Here is a 13,446-nt window from a genome sequence, read left to right on the forward strand (position 1 = left end):
ATTTTATATATATAACCTGATATTTAGAGATAAGAAGGAAGCCAAACAGGTTGGGGTTAAAGTAATTCAGAACATAGGAGTAAGGAAGACAGTGTCTTTATTTCAGAACCACACATACTCTTTGAGACCAATGGAAGAAAGGTTTATTTGATCTGGAACTGAAATTTTCTGTAGTGCATAATCTAATTCAGCCTATCTGTATAGCTCATTTGAATAACTCAAACACAGGAAGCACAGAATAAGAAAGAGGTCCTTTAATCCTGTATAGATTATTGTAATGCCTGGAAACATCCTGGAGTATATTAAGCAGATAATCAAAAAAGTAAAGGCAAAGTCCCCTGAGGGAGGGGACAAAGAATATGGAACTATTAAACCTTACCATCAGGGAATCCCTGATGTACGTCAAACTTTAGGGATACCCAAATCAACAGGCCATGCCCACGATCATGAGGCTTACACTCGTGAAGCTTACATAGATAGTGGAGAAGCTTCGACTACCTATAGGAATGCCTAAGAGTTACTTCTGGAGGACCTCTGTTGTTGCTCAGATGTGGTCTCAGTCTCTCTAAGCCCAACTCTGCAAGTGAAATCATTGCCCCCCCTCCTCCATGGGACATGACATCTAGGGGTGAAAGTCTCCTTGGCGACGTGGGAGAGGACTCCCAGGGATGAATCCAGACCTGGCACCATGGGATCAACAATTACATCCTGACCAAAAGGGGAAAAAGAAATGTAAGGCATCAGTGGCAGAGAGAGTTCAAATAGAGTCAAGAGGCTACTCTGGAGGTTGCTCTTACGCAAGCTTCAGGTAGACCTTGCTACCTATCATAACCTGCCAAACCCAACCAGCACCATTCCAGCCAATCTTAAAGAACACCCAGGGGAATATATAAGATCACAAGGGTTCCAGGCACTAGAGTAATTTTCCAGAAACCTAACAACCTTCAGATGGGTCTCTAGTCCAGATAAGTCCTGAAACCTAGCTCAGCCTCTCCAGAACATCAAATAGTTCCATCTCCCTATCCCATATTAGTGACAGATGCTTCCAATATGAAAAATTTAGAATTGCCATAGCCCAAACACCCCTAAAGAGAAGGATGGAAAGATCAAAGGCAATGGTGGAGTTATACAGAGAAGATAGGCTTTAACAAATTAATATGAATGCTGAATCATTAAATTGATATCTCTTTTGGTCTCCAGTATTTTAAAGCAGCTAGAAGTGAAAACCTAAAACTGTGAAATAGTAACCCATGTCAAAGTCTGAAATATGTTCTACAACTAATTGTGGTGCTGTGCTTTGAAATTTATAGCTTTTTTGTATATATGTTATTGTTCACAAAAAAAGAAGGAAAAATGTCGGTTGTTGGTGATAAAAAAGTATTTAAGCCATCTAGCTCCTATTCTGGAGCAGCTAGAAGGAAAAATCTGGTAAAAAAAAAAAAAATCATGGTAGCCCATGACAAACTCTGGGATCTATCCTGTAACCACTGTTTTGAAGAGTACTTTGAAAACTATTGTTTTTTTTTTTATTTCTTTGCTCTGTATATATATTATATATACAATTTAAAAAGTTAAAAAAAAATTTTTTTAAACATGTATCACATACAGGACTCCTATATACTCCTCTATTTTAACACCTTGCATAGGTTTAGTACATTTGTTACAATTGATAAAAGTACATTTACTATATAGACCATGGTTTAATTTAGGACTCATTGTGTTGTGCAGTTCCTTGGCTTTAGAAAACAATTTTTAGCCTAAAAACATATACACAACCTAACATTTTCCCTTCAACCACAAATATATAATTCAGTGCTGTAAATTATGTTTGCCATGTTGTGCAACCATCAGCACCATCCATTACCAAAACATTTCCATCATCCCAAATAGAAATTCTATATATTTTAAACCTTAACTTCAAAAAACCTACCCAGTTAGCTATTACACAGTAACCTATATTCTAGATTCTGACTCTATGAGTTTGCTTATTCCAATTATTTCATATACATGAGATTATATATTATTTATCTTTCTGTGTTGGGCTTAGTTTACACAGTGTGATATCTTTAAGGTTTATACATGTTGATGCATGTATCAGAAATTAATTCATATATATGATATTTGTTTATGTATTCCTCACTTGATGAACACTTAGGTTGCTTCCGTCTTTTCACAACTGTGAATAATGAACAACTATGTGAAAATAATCTGGTTGAGACACTGTTTTCAATTTTGGGGGGGGGGCTTATACCTAGAAGTGGGATTGCTGGGTCATATGGCAATTCTATACTTAACTTTCTGAGGTGATGCCAACTATCTTACACAGTAGATGCACCATTTTACATTCCCATCAGCAATGAATGAATGCTCCAATTTCTTTACATCCTCTCTAACATTTGTAATTTTCCATTTCTAAAAAGCAGTCTTTCTAGTTTGTGTGAAATGAGGTCTCACAGTGATTTTCATTTGCATTTCCCTAATAGCTAATGCTGTTGAACATCTTTCCATGTGCTTTATGGCCATTTTTATATCTTCTTTGAAGAAATGTCTATCCAAGTATTATACCCAATATTTAATTGGGTTGTTTGACTTTTTGTTGTTAAGTTGAAGGTTTTTAAATATATTCTAGATATTAAACCTTTATCAGATATTTACTTTTCAAATATTTTCTCCCATTCTATAGGTTGCTGTTTTACTTTAATAATAAAGTTTTTTGAGGCCCCAAAGTTTTAAACTTTCATGAGGGCTTATTTATTGATTTTTTTGTTGTTTCTTGTGCAACAGGTATAAAAATCTAATTTAAAAAAATGCCTAACACAAGATCCTGAAGATGTTTCCTTCTGTTTTATTCTATGAATTTGATGGTTCTAGTTCTAATATTTAGGTCTTTGTTCCATTTTGAGTTGATCAGGAACTCATTCTTCTTTTCACAATGGCTGTGGCTCTTAGGGGCCCTTATGCTTCCATATGAATTTGATGATTGGCTTCTCCATTTATGTTAAGAAGGCTTTTTTCAAGAAGGGGTTCTGGGTTTTTAAGTTAGAAAAAAACAGTTATAATGGACAAAAGCAGTTATTATACACTGATAAGGGAGTCAATTCAGCAAGAAGGCATAACAATTATAAATATATATAATATATATATATATGCACCTAACCTCAAAGCCCCAGAATATGTGAAGTAAATACTGAAAGATTTGAAGGACAAATTGATGGTTCTACATTAATAAAAGGAGGCTTTAATATACCACTTTCAATAATGGTTAAAACATCTAGACAGAAAATCAATAGGAAACACAAGACTTGAATGATACTCTAACACAACAAGACCTAACAGACATATATAGAACAATTCATCCAGCAAAGGAGTACACATTCTTTCTGAGTGCACAGGAATCATTCTGTAGGATAGATCATAATTGGGTTACAAAACAAGTCTCAGTAAATTAAAAAATATTTAAATCATATAATGTATGTTCTCCAGCCACAATGAATGAAGCTAGAAATCAATAATAGAGCGAAAGATGTCTCAAATATTAGGGACTCCCAAAACAAAAGGCCGAGCCCTTGATCTTGAGACTTGCTCTTGTGAAGCTTATTTCTGTAGCAGAGAACCTAAGCCTACCTATACTCAAACCTAAGGAGTTACATCCACAAAACCTCTTTTATTGCTCAGATGTGGCCTTTCTCTCTAAGCCCAACTCTGCAAGTAAAATTATTGCCTCTCCCTGAGGTGGGACATGACCTCCAGGGGTGAAAGTCTTCCTGGCAATGCAGCACATAACTCCCAGGGATGAGCCTGGACATGACACCAGGAGATCGACAACACCTTCCTGACCAAAAAGGGGAAATGTAACAAAATAAGGGATCAGTGGCTGAGAGTGTTCAAATAGAGTTGAGAGGCTATTCTGGAGGCTACTCTTAAATGCTAGCTTCAGCTAGATATTGCTAATTACCATGGTTTGCCAAAACCCAACCAAAACCATTCCTGTTTATCCTAAATAGAGCTCTATCTGAGATTCTACAAAAGTTTCACATACTAAGATTGCCTCCCAGAAACCTACAACCTCCAGATGGCTTCCTAGGCCAGATAGATCCTGAAACCCAGAAAGGCTAGCCTCTCCAAGAATATCAACTGTTCCATCCCCCATCCCGTATTATTGACATCCCTTTCCCATGTGAAAAACTTAGAACGGGGAGAGCCCAAATACCCCTAAAGTTTGGGAGAACGAGCAAAGGAGGAGGAGGAGTTATTACAGGGAAGATAGGATTTAACAAATGTGTATGACTGCTTGTTCTAGTTTGTAAGCTGCTGGAATATGATATACCAAAACTGGAATGGCTTTTATAAAGGAGCATGTATTAAGTTGTAAGTTTACAATTCTAAGGCCATGAAAATGTCCACATTAAGGCATTGAGGGAAAGATACTGTCATGGTCAGGTTCTCATGTCAACTTGACCGAGTGTTGGTACCTGTTTGTCTGGTTGGGCAAGTGCTGGCCTGTCTGTTGTGATGAGGACATTTCATAAAATTAAATCATGATCACGTCAGCTGCATCCACAGCTAATTCCATTTATAATCAGCCAAGGAGTGTCTTCTGCAATGAGTGATGCTTAATCTAATCACTGGAAGCCTTTTAAGGAAGATTCAGAAGAGACAGTCTCTCTTCCTGCTTTGACTGGTGAGCCTCTCCTGTGGAGTTTGTCCAGACCCTCCACTGGAATCGTTGGCTTCACAGCCTGCCCTGCAAATTTTGGACTCTGCATTCCCATGGCCATGTCAGACACTTTTATAAATTTTATATTTGCGTGTTCCCCGTTGATTCTGTTTCTCTAGAGAATCCTAACTAATACAGAGACTTTAACTCCAAAGAAATGGCCAATGAAGTTCAAGGTTTCTCTCTCAGCTGGAGGACACACGGTGATGTCTGCTAGCTTTCTCTCCTCATTTCATAAGGCTTCCCTAGGGGTATTTTCCTTCTGCACCAAAAATCTCTGACTGGGTTAGTTCTGTCAGTTCTGGCAGCTCTAAAGCTTTTTCCAAAATGGTTCCCTCTTAAAGGGCTCCAGTAAGCAACCCCACTTTGAATGGATAGAGACACATCTCCATGGAAACCATCTAATCAAAAGTTACCACCCATTATTGGGTAGGCCACATTTCCATGGAAACAATCAAAAAGGTCCCACCCAGCAGTACTGAATGAGGATCAAAGAAAGAACATGCTTTTCTGGGGAACATAATAGCTTCAAACCAGCAAGCTGCTGAATCATTATATGGATATTTCTTTTAGTCTCTGGAGACAGCTAGAAGGAAAAGCCTAAAGTAGTGGAACAGTAACCCATACCAAACCCTGAAATCTGTTCTATCACTAATTGTTACAGTGTACTTTAGAATCTATTGCTTTCTTGTATATATAATTCATAATTTAAAAATGTTTAAAAAAAAGAAAAAATGCTCAAGAGATAAAGGAAAATACAGAGAAAGAACTATAGGATATCAGGAAAGTAATGAATAAACAACATGTGAGTTGAAGTAAAAAGATAGAAATGTTAAAAAGAAACCAAACAGAACTACAGGATTTGGAGACCACAATAACTGAAATGAAAAATGTCCAGGAGGGTTTTGAGAGCACATTGGAGCTGGCAGAAGAAACAGTTGGTGGAACTTGAAGACAAGATACCTGGACGGAGTGAGGCTGAGAAGCAGAAAAAAATAAAGAAATATTAAAAGTGAAAACAAGATAAGACAGCAATGGGGCACCATGAAGTGCACTGATAGAGCTGATAGGGGAGTCCTGGAAGTACAACAGAGAGAGAAAGGGGCAGAAGGAATAGTCAGGGAAATAATGACAGAGAACTCCCCAAAATTAGCAAAAGATATGAATATGCACATCGAAGAAGCTCAGAGAACACCAAAAAGGATAAACTTGGAAAAAAAACCTATCATATAGTGATTACGTTATCAAATGCAGAGGACAAGGAGAAAGTTCTGAAGGCTGCAAGAGAAAAGCAATGTGTTATGTATAAGGGATTTCCAATTAGACTGAGTGCCAATTTCTCATCAGATAATGGAGGCAAGAAGGAAGTTGATTGAAATACTTAAAGTGATGAAGGAAAACAACTACGAGACACGAATGTAATAGCCAGCAAGACACTCTTTCCAAAATGTGGGAGAGATTAAGACATTCTCAGATAAATAAAAGCTGAGGTAGTTTATCACCACTAGACTGGCCCTACAAGCAATGCTAAAGGGAGTTCTTTAGTTAGAAGGAAAGGAAATTAGAAAGTGGTTCAAAGCAGCATAAAGAAAAAAAAACCTGTAGTAAAGAAAGCCATTTGGGTGATTATAAATGCGAGTAATATTGTATTGTATTGTTTCATATGTAACTCCACTTCTTACTTCCTACCAGTGCTAAAATGCAAATGCATAAAAAGTAATGATAAATCTAGGTTTTTTTTGAACATACAATGTACATAGTTACAAGTGGTAACAAGTGAAAAAGAAAATGGTGGAAAGACACAAGCGTATGGGAAAAGTATATGTTATTAACATTAAGTTGGTGTCAAAACAAATATGATTGTTATACATTCAGGATGTTAAGTTTTAACTGGATGGTAACCACAAGGAAAATAGATGAAAAATGTATCCAGATAGAAGTGAGAATTCACTCAATATGATACAACATAAAAAAGCAAATACATATAAAAGAAGACATTAACAGAAGTGAGGACAAAAAAGTACCAGACTTACAGAGGCTAAATAGAAAAATGGCAGAAGAAGATCAAGTTTTATCAGTAGATGGTGAGGTTTAACTCACCACTCCCAATAATGGATAGAACATCTAGACAGAAAGTCAATAGGAAGAGTAGAACTTGAATGATACTCTAAACCAACTAGATTTTACAGACATATATAGAACATTTCACCCAACAATGGCAGAATATACATTCTTCTCAAGTGCACACAGATCATTCTCCAGGATAGACCATATGTTGGGTCACAAAAACAAATCTTAATAAATTAAAAAATATTGAAATCATACAATATATGATTCAGAATTCCAAACACAATGAAGGAAGCTAGAAATCAATTAACAGAGGGAGAAAAGGAAAATTCACAAATATGTAGAAATAAAACAACATATTCTTAAACAACCAATGGATGAAAGAAGAAATCAGAAGCAAAATTAGATAATATGATCAGACATAAGAAAATGAAAATACAACATACCAAAATTAATGGGATGCAGTGAAGGCAGTGCTGTGAGGGAAATTTATAGCTTTAAATGCTTACATTAAAAAAAGAAGAAAGACTTTAAATCTGAGACCTAACCTCAAAACTGGAAGAACTAGAAAAAAAAAAGAGCAAATTAAACCCAAAGTGAGCAGAAGGAAAGAAATAAGAAAGATTAGAGTGGGGGTAAATGAAATAGGAGAAAATAAAAACATTAGCAAGAATCAACAAAACCAAAAGTGGTTCTTTGAAAAGATCAAAAAGATCGACATAGCTTAACTAGACTGACAAAGAAAAAAAATGGGAGAGAATAACGAAAATCAGAAATGAAAATGGGAACATTACTATTGACCCTGCTGAAATAAAAAGGACTATAAGAGGGTAGGCCACGGTGGCTCAGCAGGCAGAGTTTTCGCCTGATATGCCGAAGACCTGGGTTCAATTCCTGGTGCCTGTGCATGCAAAAAAAAAAAAAAAAAAAGCAAAAATGACCATAAAAAAATACTATGAATAACTACAGAACTACCATATGACCCCAAAATCCCACTACTAGGTATATACTGATAAAAGTTGAAAGTAGTGACAAGAATAGACATTTGAACACTAATGTTCACAGCAACACTATTCACAACTGTCAAAAGATAGAAGCAACTCAAGCGTCCATCAACTGATGAATGGATAAACAGAATGTGGTATATACATACAATAGAATATTATTCAGCCATAAAAATGAAGTTCTGTTAGCTGCAATAACATGGATGAACCCGAAGACATCATGTTGAGTGAAATAAGCCAGACACAAAAGGACAAACATTGCATGATCTTACTGATCTGAAACAATTAGAATAAGCAAACCCATAGAGTCAGAATCTAGAATATGTGTTACCAGGAGTTGTACTGGGTGGTAGGGAATGGGAAATTAATACTTAAAATTAGGGTTCCTAATTGGAAAATAGGGTTCCTATTTGGAAAGATGGAAATGTTTTGGTAATGAATGGTGATGATGGTACCACAACACTGTGAACACAATTAACAACACTGAAATATGTATCTGAATATGACTAAAGGGAAATGTTAGACTGTATATATGGGAACAGAATAACTTAAAAAAATGGAACATTATACAAACAGTGAACCCTAAATTAAACCATGGACTTTTAATTAATAGTACAATTCTAAAAATTGTAATAATGTTCCCCACCAATGCAAGGTGGTGGTGTTGGGGTTGTATATGGGAGTCCTGTATTTTATGCAGGATTGTTCTGTAAACTCACAACTTCTCTAATAGAAGAGAGAAAGAAAGAGACAGAAACCTTGAGCACACAAGCATCAGCATGGCGATATTACTGTCAAACAAAATAGATTTTAAGTCTAAAAGATTATAAAGAGACAAAAAAAAGATGTTATATACTGATAAAAGATTCAACCCAGCAAGAAGATGTAACGATTATAAACATATATGTACCTCATAACAGAGCTCCAAAATGTATTAGGTAAAATTGACAGACTTGAGGGGACAGATAGTTCTACAATAATAGTTGGAAATATCAATACATCACTTTTAATAACTGACAGAACATCTAAGCAGAATATAAAAAAGAAGTAGAGAGCTTGAAAAACACTATTATTAACACCAGTGAACACATATCGAACACTCCAACCAAAAACAGTAGAATATATATTCTTCTCAAGCATATATGGAACATTTTCTAGGAGAAACCATGTTAGACCACAACTCAAATCTCAATAAATTGAAAAATATTGAAATCATACAAATATCTTCTCAGACTACAATGGCAGAGAGCTAGAATCAAGAACCAAAGGAAGTACCAATGAATCAAAGAAGAAATCTTTAGAAAATATCTCTTGACATGAATGAAAACAAAAATCATAACAAATGCAACAAAGCGAGTGTGCAGAGGGAAATTTATAGTTCTGAATATTTACAGTATAAAACAAAAATGTTATCAAATCAAGATCTAACCTCATAACTGGGGGATCTAGAAAAAGAAGACCAAACCAAACCCAAGGTGAGCAAAAGGAAGGAAATAACAATGATTAGAGCAGAGACATATGAAAAGAGTATTTAAAAAATAGAGAATCAACAAAATCAAAGTTAGTTCTTGGAAAAGATCAATAAAATCATCAAAACTTTATCTAGGTTGACAAAGAAAAGAGGAAGGCAAAAATAACTAAAATCAGAAATGAAAGGGGGGAAATGTCTACCAACTCCACAAATATTAAAAGGATTATAAAAGGATACTATGAACAAACAGATAACTTAGGTGAAAAAGTAGAAAACCAACAAAGTAGATAACCTAGATGAAATGGACAAATTCCTAGAAACACACAAATTACCTACACTGACTCAAAAAGAAATATAACTAATAGGTGAACTTGCAAGGTCTCAGGATACAAGATCAACATAGAAAATTTTAACTTCTGTATATTAGCAATGAACAACTGGAAGATAAAATTTATACCAAACCATTCACAATAGCATCAAAAAACAAAAGGCATAAGTATAAACTTAATAAATCATACTTCAAACTGCCACATTGTAAAAACAAAATATTGCTGAGAGAAATTAAAGATCTAAATTAATAGAGTGCTTATACCAGGCTCATGGATTGGAAGATTCATTATGAAGATATTATTCTCCCCAAATTGATATATAGACTCAACATAATCCCAATCAAAATCTCAGCATACATTTTTGTAGAAATTGCCAGAAAAGATGGCAATCCTTTGATATTGGTGTAAAGATAAATATATTAATGTAACAAGCAAAGGGCAGACTTTTATCTGTTGAACCTACGCCAGGGAACAGCTGTAATTTCCCTGGTGGAGCTGTGCCACAAAAAGTTTTCAGATTAGTTTCTAAAGTTAACAGAGAGTTTGTTAGAAAGGTATACTATACACAATAACCTCAGCTGTTATTAATTCTAATAAAATTCTTTTTAAGAGATCACAATACTGAATTAAATAAATTTTGCTTTTCAAATCTGTTCAGTGAATACAAAATCAGGCAGAGTATTGGTAAAGCATAAGAAAATCCAATTATTAGTTTTTGAGAAATGAAACAACCCAGAAATTTGGTATTATACTTCTTCCGGGCGGTACATAATTTATTTTATGAGGTTTAAAAACCTGTACCACATAGAAATCACTCTCACATGGAACTAGGAAACTGGAAGAGTATGATAGTAATTCTTTAAAAGAAGAAAAGAATTCAATGAACATTTATTATCATATCATTTTCAGATATTTTATACCTGGTACAGAAGCTTCTATCCCTGACCAATAACATATTTTTAACCATGTAATGATAATGAATAGCTTTTAAACCAATAGGTCAGTAATTCCATTTAGAACTCACTTCAGGAAGCCTGAATATCCCAAGGAGAGAGTTGGTTCTTGAGGTTACGTGACTGTCAGAGGGCACAAATCAGTTCAAGCACATTCTGAGTCATATGATAGAATACGTCATCTATATAGTAATCACAGCAAGTAAAGAAGCAGGCAGACAGGAGATGACTATAATTCCAAATGAAAGTGCCACATCAACAAAGGTCTTGGACCAAAGGAAGACAAAAACAGCGAAGTTTTGCTAAGAAAACAAAAAGAAGTCTGATGATGCCAATGCATATGAATGCTGTCTTAACAGCTCACTTTACATTTCTTTTACATAAAATAAAAGAGAAGAGTTGCCAATTTGTCTTTTTAAAGTTATGGAAAAGAAAAAAAAAAAAAACACTACCAGAAAAAAAATCTGTTCCTCTTCAAATTCTTCCCTTTACAATGGCCATCTCCACCCTAAAATTAAAAATCAAGCTAGTAAGAACCAGGGAGAAGAACATAAATATATGCTGCCAAGACCTTGCCTGTATTAATGTTAAATTAAACGTAAACTACTAATTGATGAAATACAGGACAGGTCAAAAGATTTGCTTCAGTGTTTTGCTCAATTTCTATCCTTTAAAAAATCTTCATGATATATTTGAATGCTGTTCCAGAACGTTCACATATGAAACCAAAACTGTGTTTCACGCTTATCAAGTATATTTGTTCAGCAATGTTTGGTGCTTCCAGGTATTGAGATCTCATTTTATTACACATTTAGAAGGTTTTCCTTCTATAATCACTTAGCTCCGAATCAAAGCTATAATGACCACTAATTAAACACAATTGAATAACAGATCATCAAATAAAATTATATGTCTTAATGTAAGCTGCAGTTTTATTAGAATGCACCAATGAGGCAGTTTTTATAAATTTATATTCAAATTAAGAAAACATGAATAATTTAAGGATTAATAAATTTAAAAACAAATTTAAGAGAATATACACAAGGACACAGGATTTAGAATATATCTGTAGAATTCTCTAGTCAGCGTTTTTGTGTTTACAACATTAATAAAAATGATTTTTTTAAAAAACCATACAATGATTCTGGGATTCCCTGAATTTTCATCTGCTGCATTTTCTACTCTATATCTGGCAGGTTCTTCTTCCTTTCAGTTTGTGCATTTCCTGTGTTCTAAAGAATAAATAGAAACAGGACCTTAATTGAGGAAATAGTGAGTCTCTGGCTACGGAAATACAACAGCAGATAGTACTTGTACTTTGCACCTGGGGGTTATTGCATAAAGTATGTGGAGATTATTTAATAAAATATTCCTCGTTATCATCAACAAACAGAACCAAAGTTGGCCATTAGCATGAGCTCTTCTTTTTCCTCTTGCCTATGTCACTCAGTGGCAATAACTCAGGGTTTCTTTTAGTCATGGAGTCTATTCAATGTACGTGTACACTATTTCAATATACATTCAAGGCGCCTGAAAGAGTTTACTGTACTACCGGGGAGTGGCTAGATCTGGTTAGGTAATTAAAAAACAAGTCAATGGTAGGTCCAAGAACTGAACAAATAAGTTGTTATTCCCTGACTTATGTTTTTAAAAACATGTCATATTCTCTTGTGTTCTAAAATAACAAACTCAAAATTGTAGAAATTTTCCTAATTCTGACATTAATTTATTAAAACCATTGGACTAGCCTTATATGCTTTCTCAGTCACTCATCAGGGACTGCATTTGAATAGGCAGTAGAAACAAACTACATCCAACATCAATGACTTCTTGTTATTTCTAAAAACCACCACTTGTTTCAAGGTCACTTTTTTAAAAGGTCATCTTTTGAGAAAGAAGATATTTTTTCCGTATTTGCTTCCTTATTCTAAAAATGACAGAAATGTTTTAAGAGTTTCTTTTCTTCTGTAGTGGAATGTAATTTAAGATCCCTGGCTCTCTCACAGGATGGTGGGATAAACAGATGCAGCACATTACTGGTTTGCCCAAATGCAGGAGCCCTACCTCACCTGATCATTGGAAAAAATGTAAAAATGGTATGGCATACCAAACTGGGACCATAAATAAGTTACCCAAGTTTAATAGTTTAAAATCACCTCATTATTTTTCATCATGAACTAAAAGATGACTATTAATGGATTTCTTGTTCTATACTATCTATACTATTTGCAAATTGGATTGTGGAGTTCTTAAATTCTATGCCAAGACTAAGGCGGAGTCCAACAGATCATAGTGAGAATACAGCTAACAGTGTCTGATAACCCTTTTATCCAAATGTTGTAGAGTAACCTTAGTTAAAATGCTTTCCAACATAGTTTCACATCAAGGTTTAAAACTTTTTTTCTAATTATTTCAAATTTCCTGTAAGTATGGGATAATTTTACATGAATAAAAATGCAATAAATTCTGTTTAAAAAAAAGAAACAGATAAAGTTGATAAGTTGCATACAGAAATGATCTCACAAGTGTGCAAAATAGGTGGTCATCTATGATTTAATTCAGTGGGTGAGGAGCACAATCCTTTTCCCTTAAAAGAATAACTTTAGAGAGTATTCATTTGAATGTTAGAGGCTTCAAGATTCCCAGCTAAAATTAAAGAATCATTCTGGTTGGTGGAGACTGGTAACATTTCAACAAGATTATTTGATAGCTAGCTGAGAGCAAATCTTCATGAAAATAGGTCAGTAGATGGATAGCAGAGACGGGGAATAAACTGGAGAGAAAAAAGAGAAGGAAGAAAGCAGCTGAAAACACACCATGGGTGCTTGTGGCCAGCATTACTGTAGTTATGCCATTATTCATTTCCTCTCGTGTGGCTTGCCTGTCTAATGTTTAGCAAGGCACA

General features: G+C 34.8%; 1 protein-coding gene across 12 annotated transcripts in view; it reads right to left on the reverse strand.

Annotated features, from left to right (window-relative positions):
• Positions 1-13,446, reverse strand: part of CDKL3 (cyclin dependent kinase like 3) — a 187,181-nt gene that overhangs the window by 97,761 nt on the left and 75,974 nt on the right. For 2 of the 12 annotated variants that reach the window (XM_077138458.1, XM_077138457.1), the window contains exon 13: positions 10,520-10,843. The exons of 3 other annotated variants lie outside the window; for them this stretch is intronic. In XM_077138458.1, coding sequence (XP_076994573.1) covers positions 10,724-10,843 — 120 coding nt within the window. In that variant the 3' untranslated portion in view covers positions 10,520-10,723. Of the gene's footprint in view, positions 1-10,518; positions 10,844-10,926; positions 11,050-11,551; positions 11,774-13,044; positions 13,315-13,446 lie in introns of those variants that run through there. 7 more of the 12 variants (XM_077138459.1, XM_077138460.1, XM_077138462.1 and 4 more) reach the window with 7 other exon arrangements.

This window comes from Tamandua tetradactyla, chromosome 20, assembly GCF_023851605.1.
Source record: "Tamandua tetradactyla isolate mTamTet1 chromosome 20, mTamTet1.pri, whole genome shotgun sequence".
NCBI lineage: Eukaryota > Metazoa > Chordata > Mammalia > Pilosa > Myrmecophagidae > Tamandua > Tamandua tetradactyla.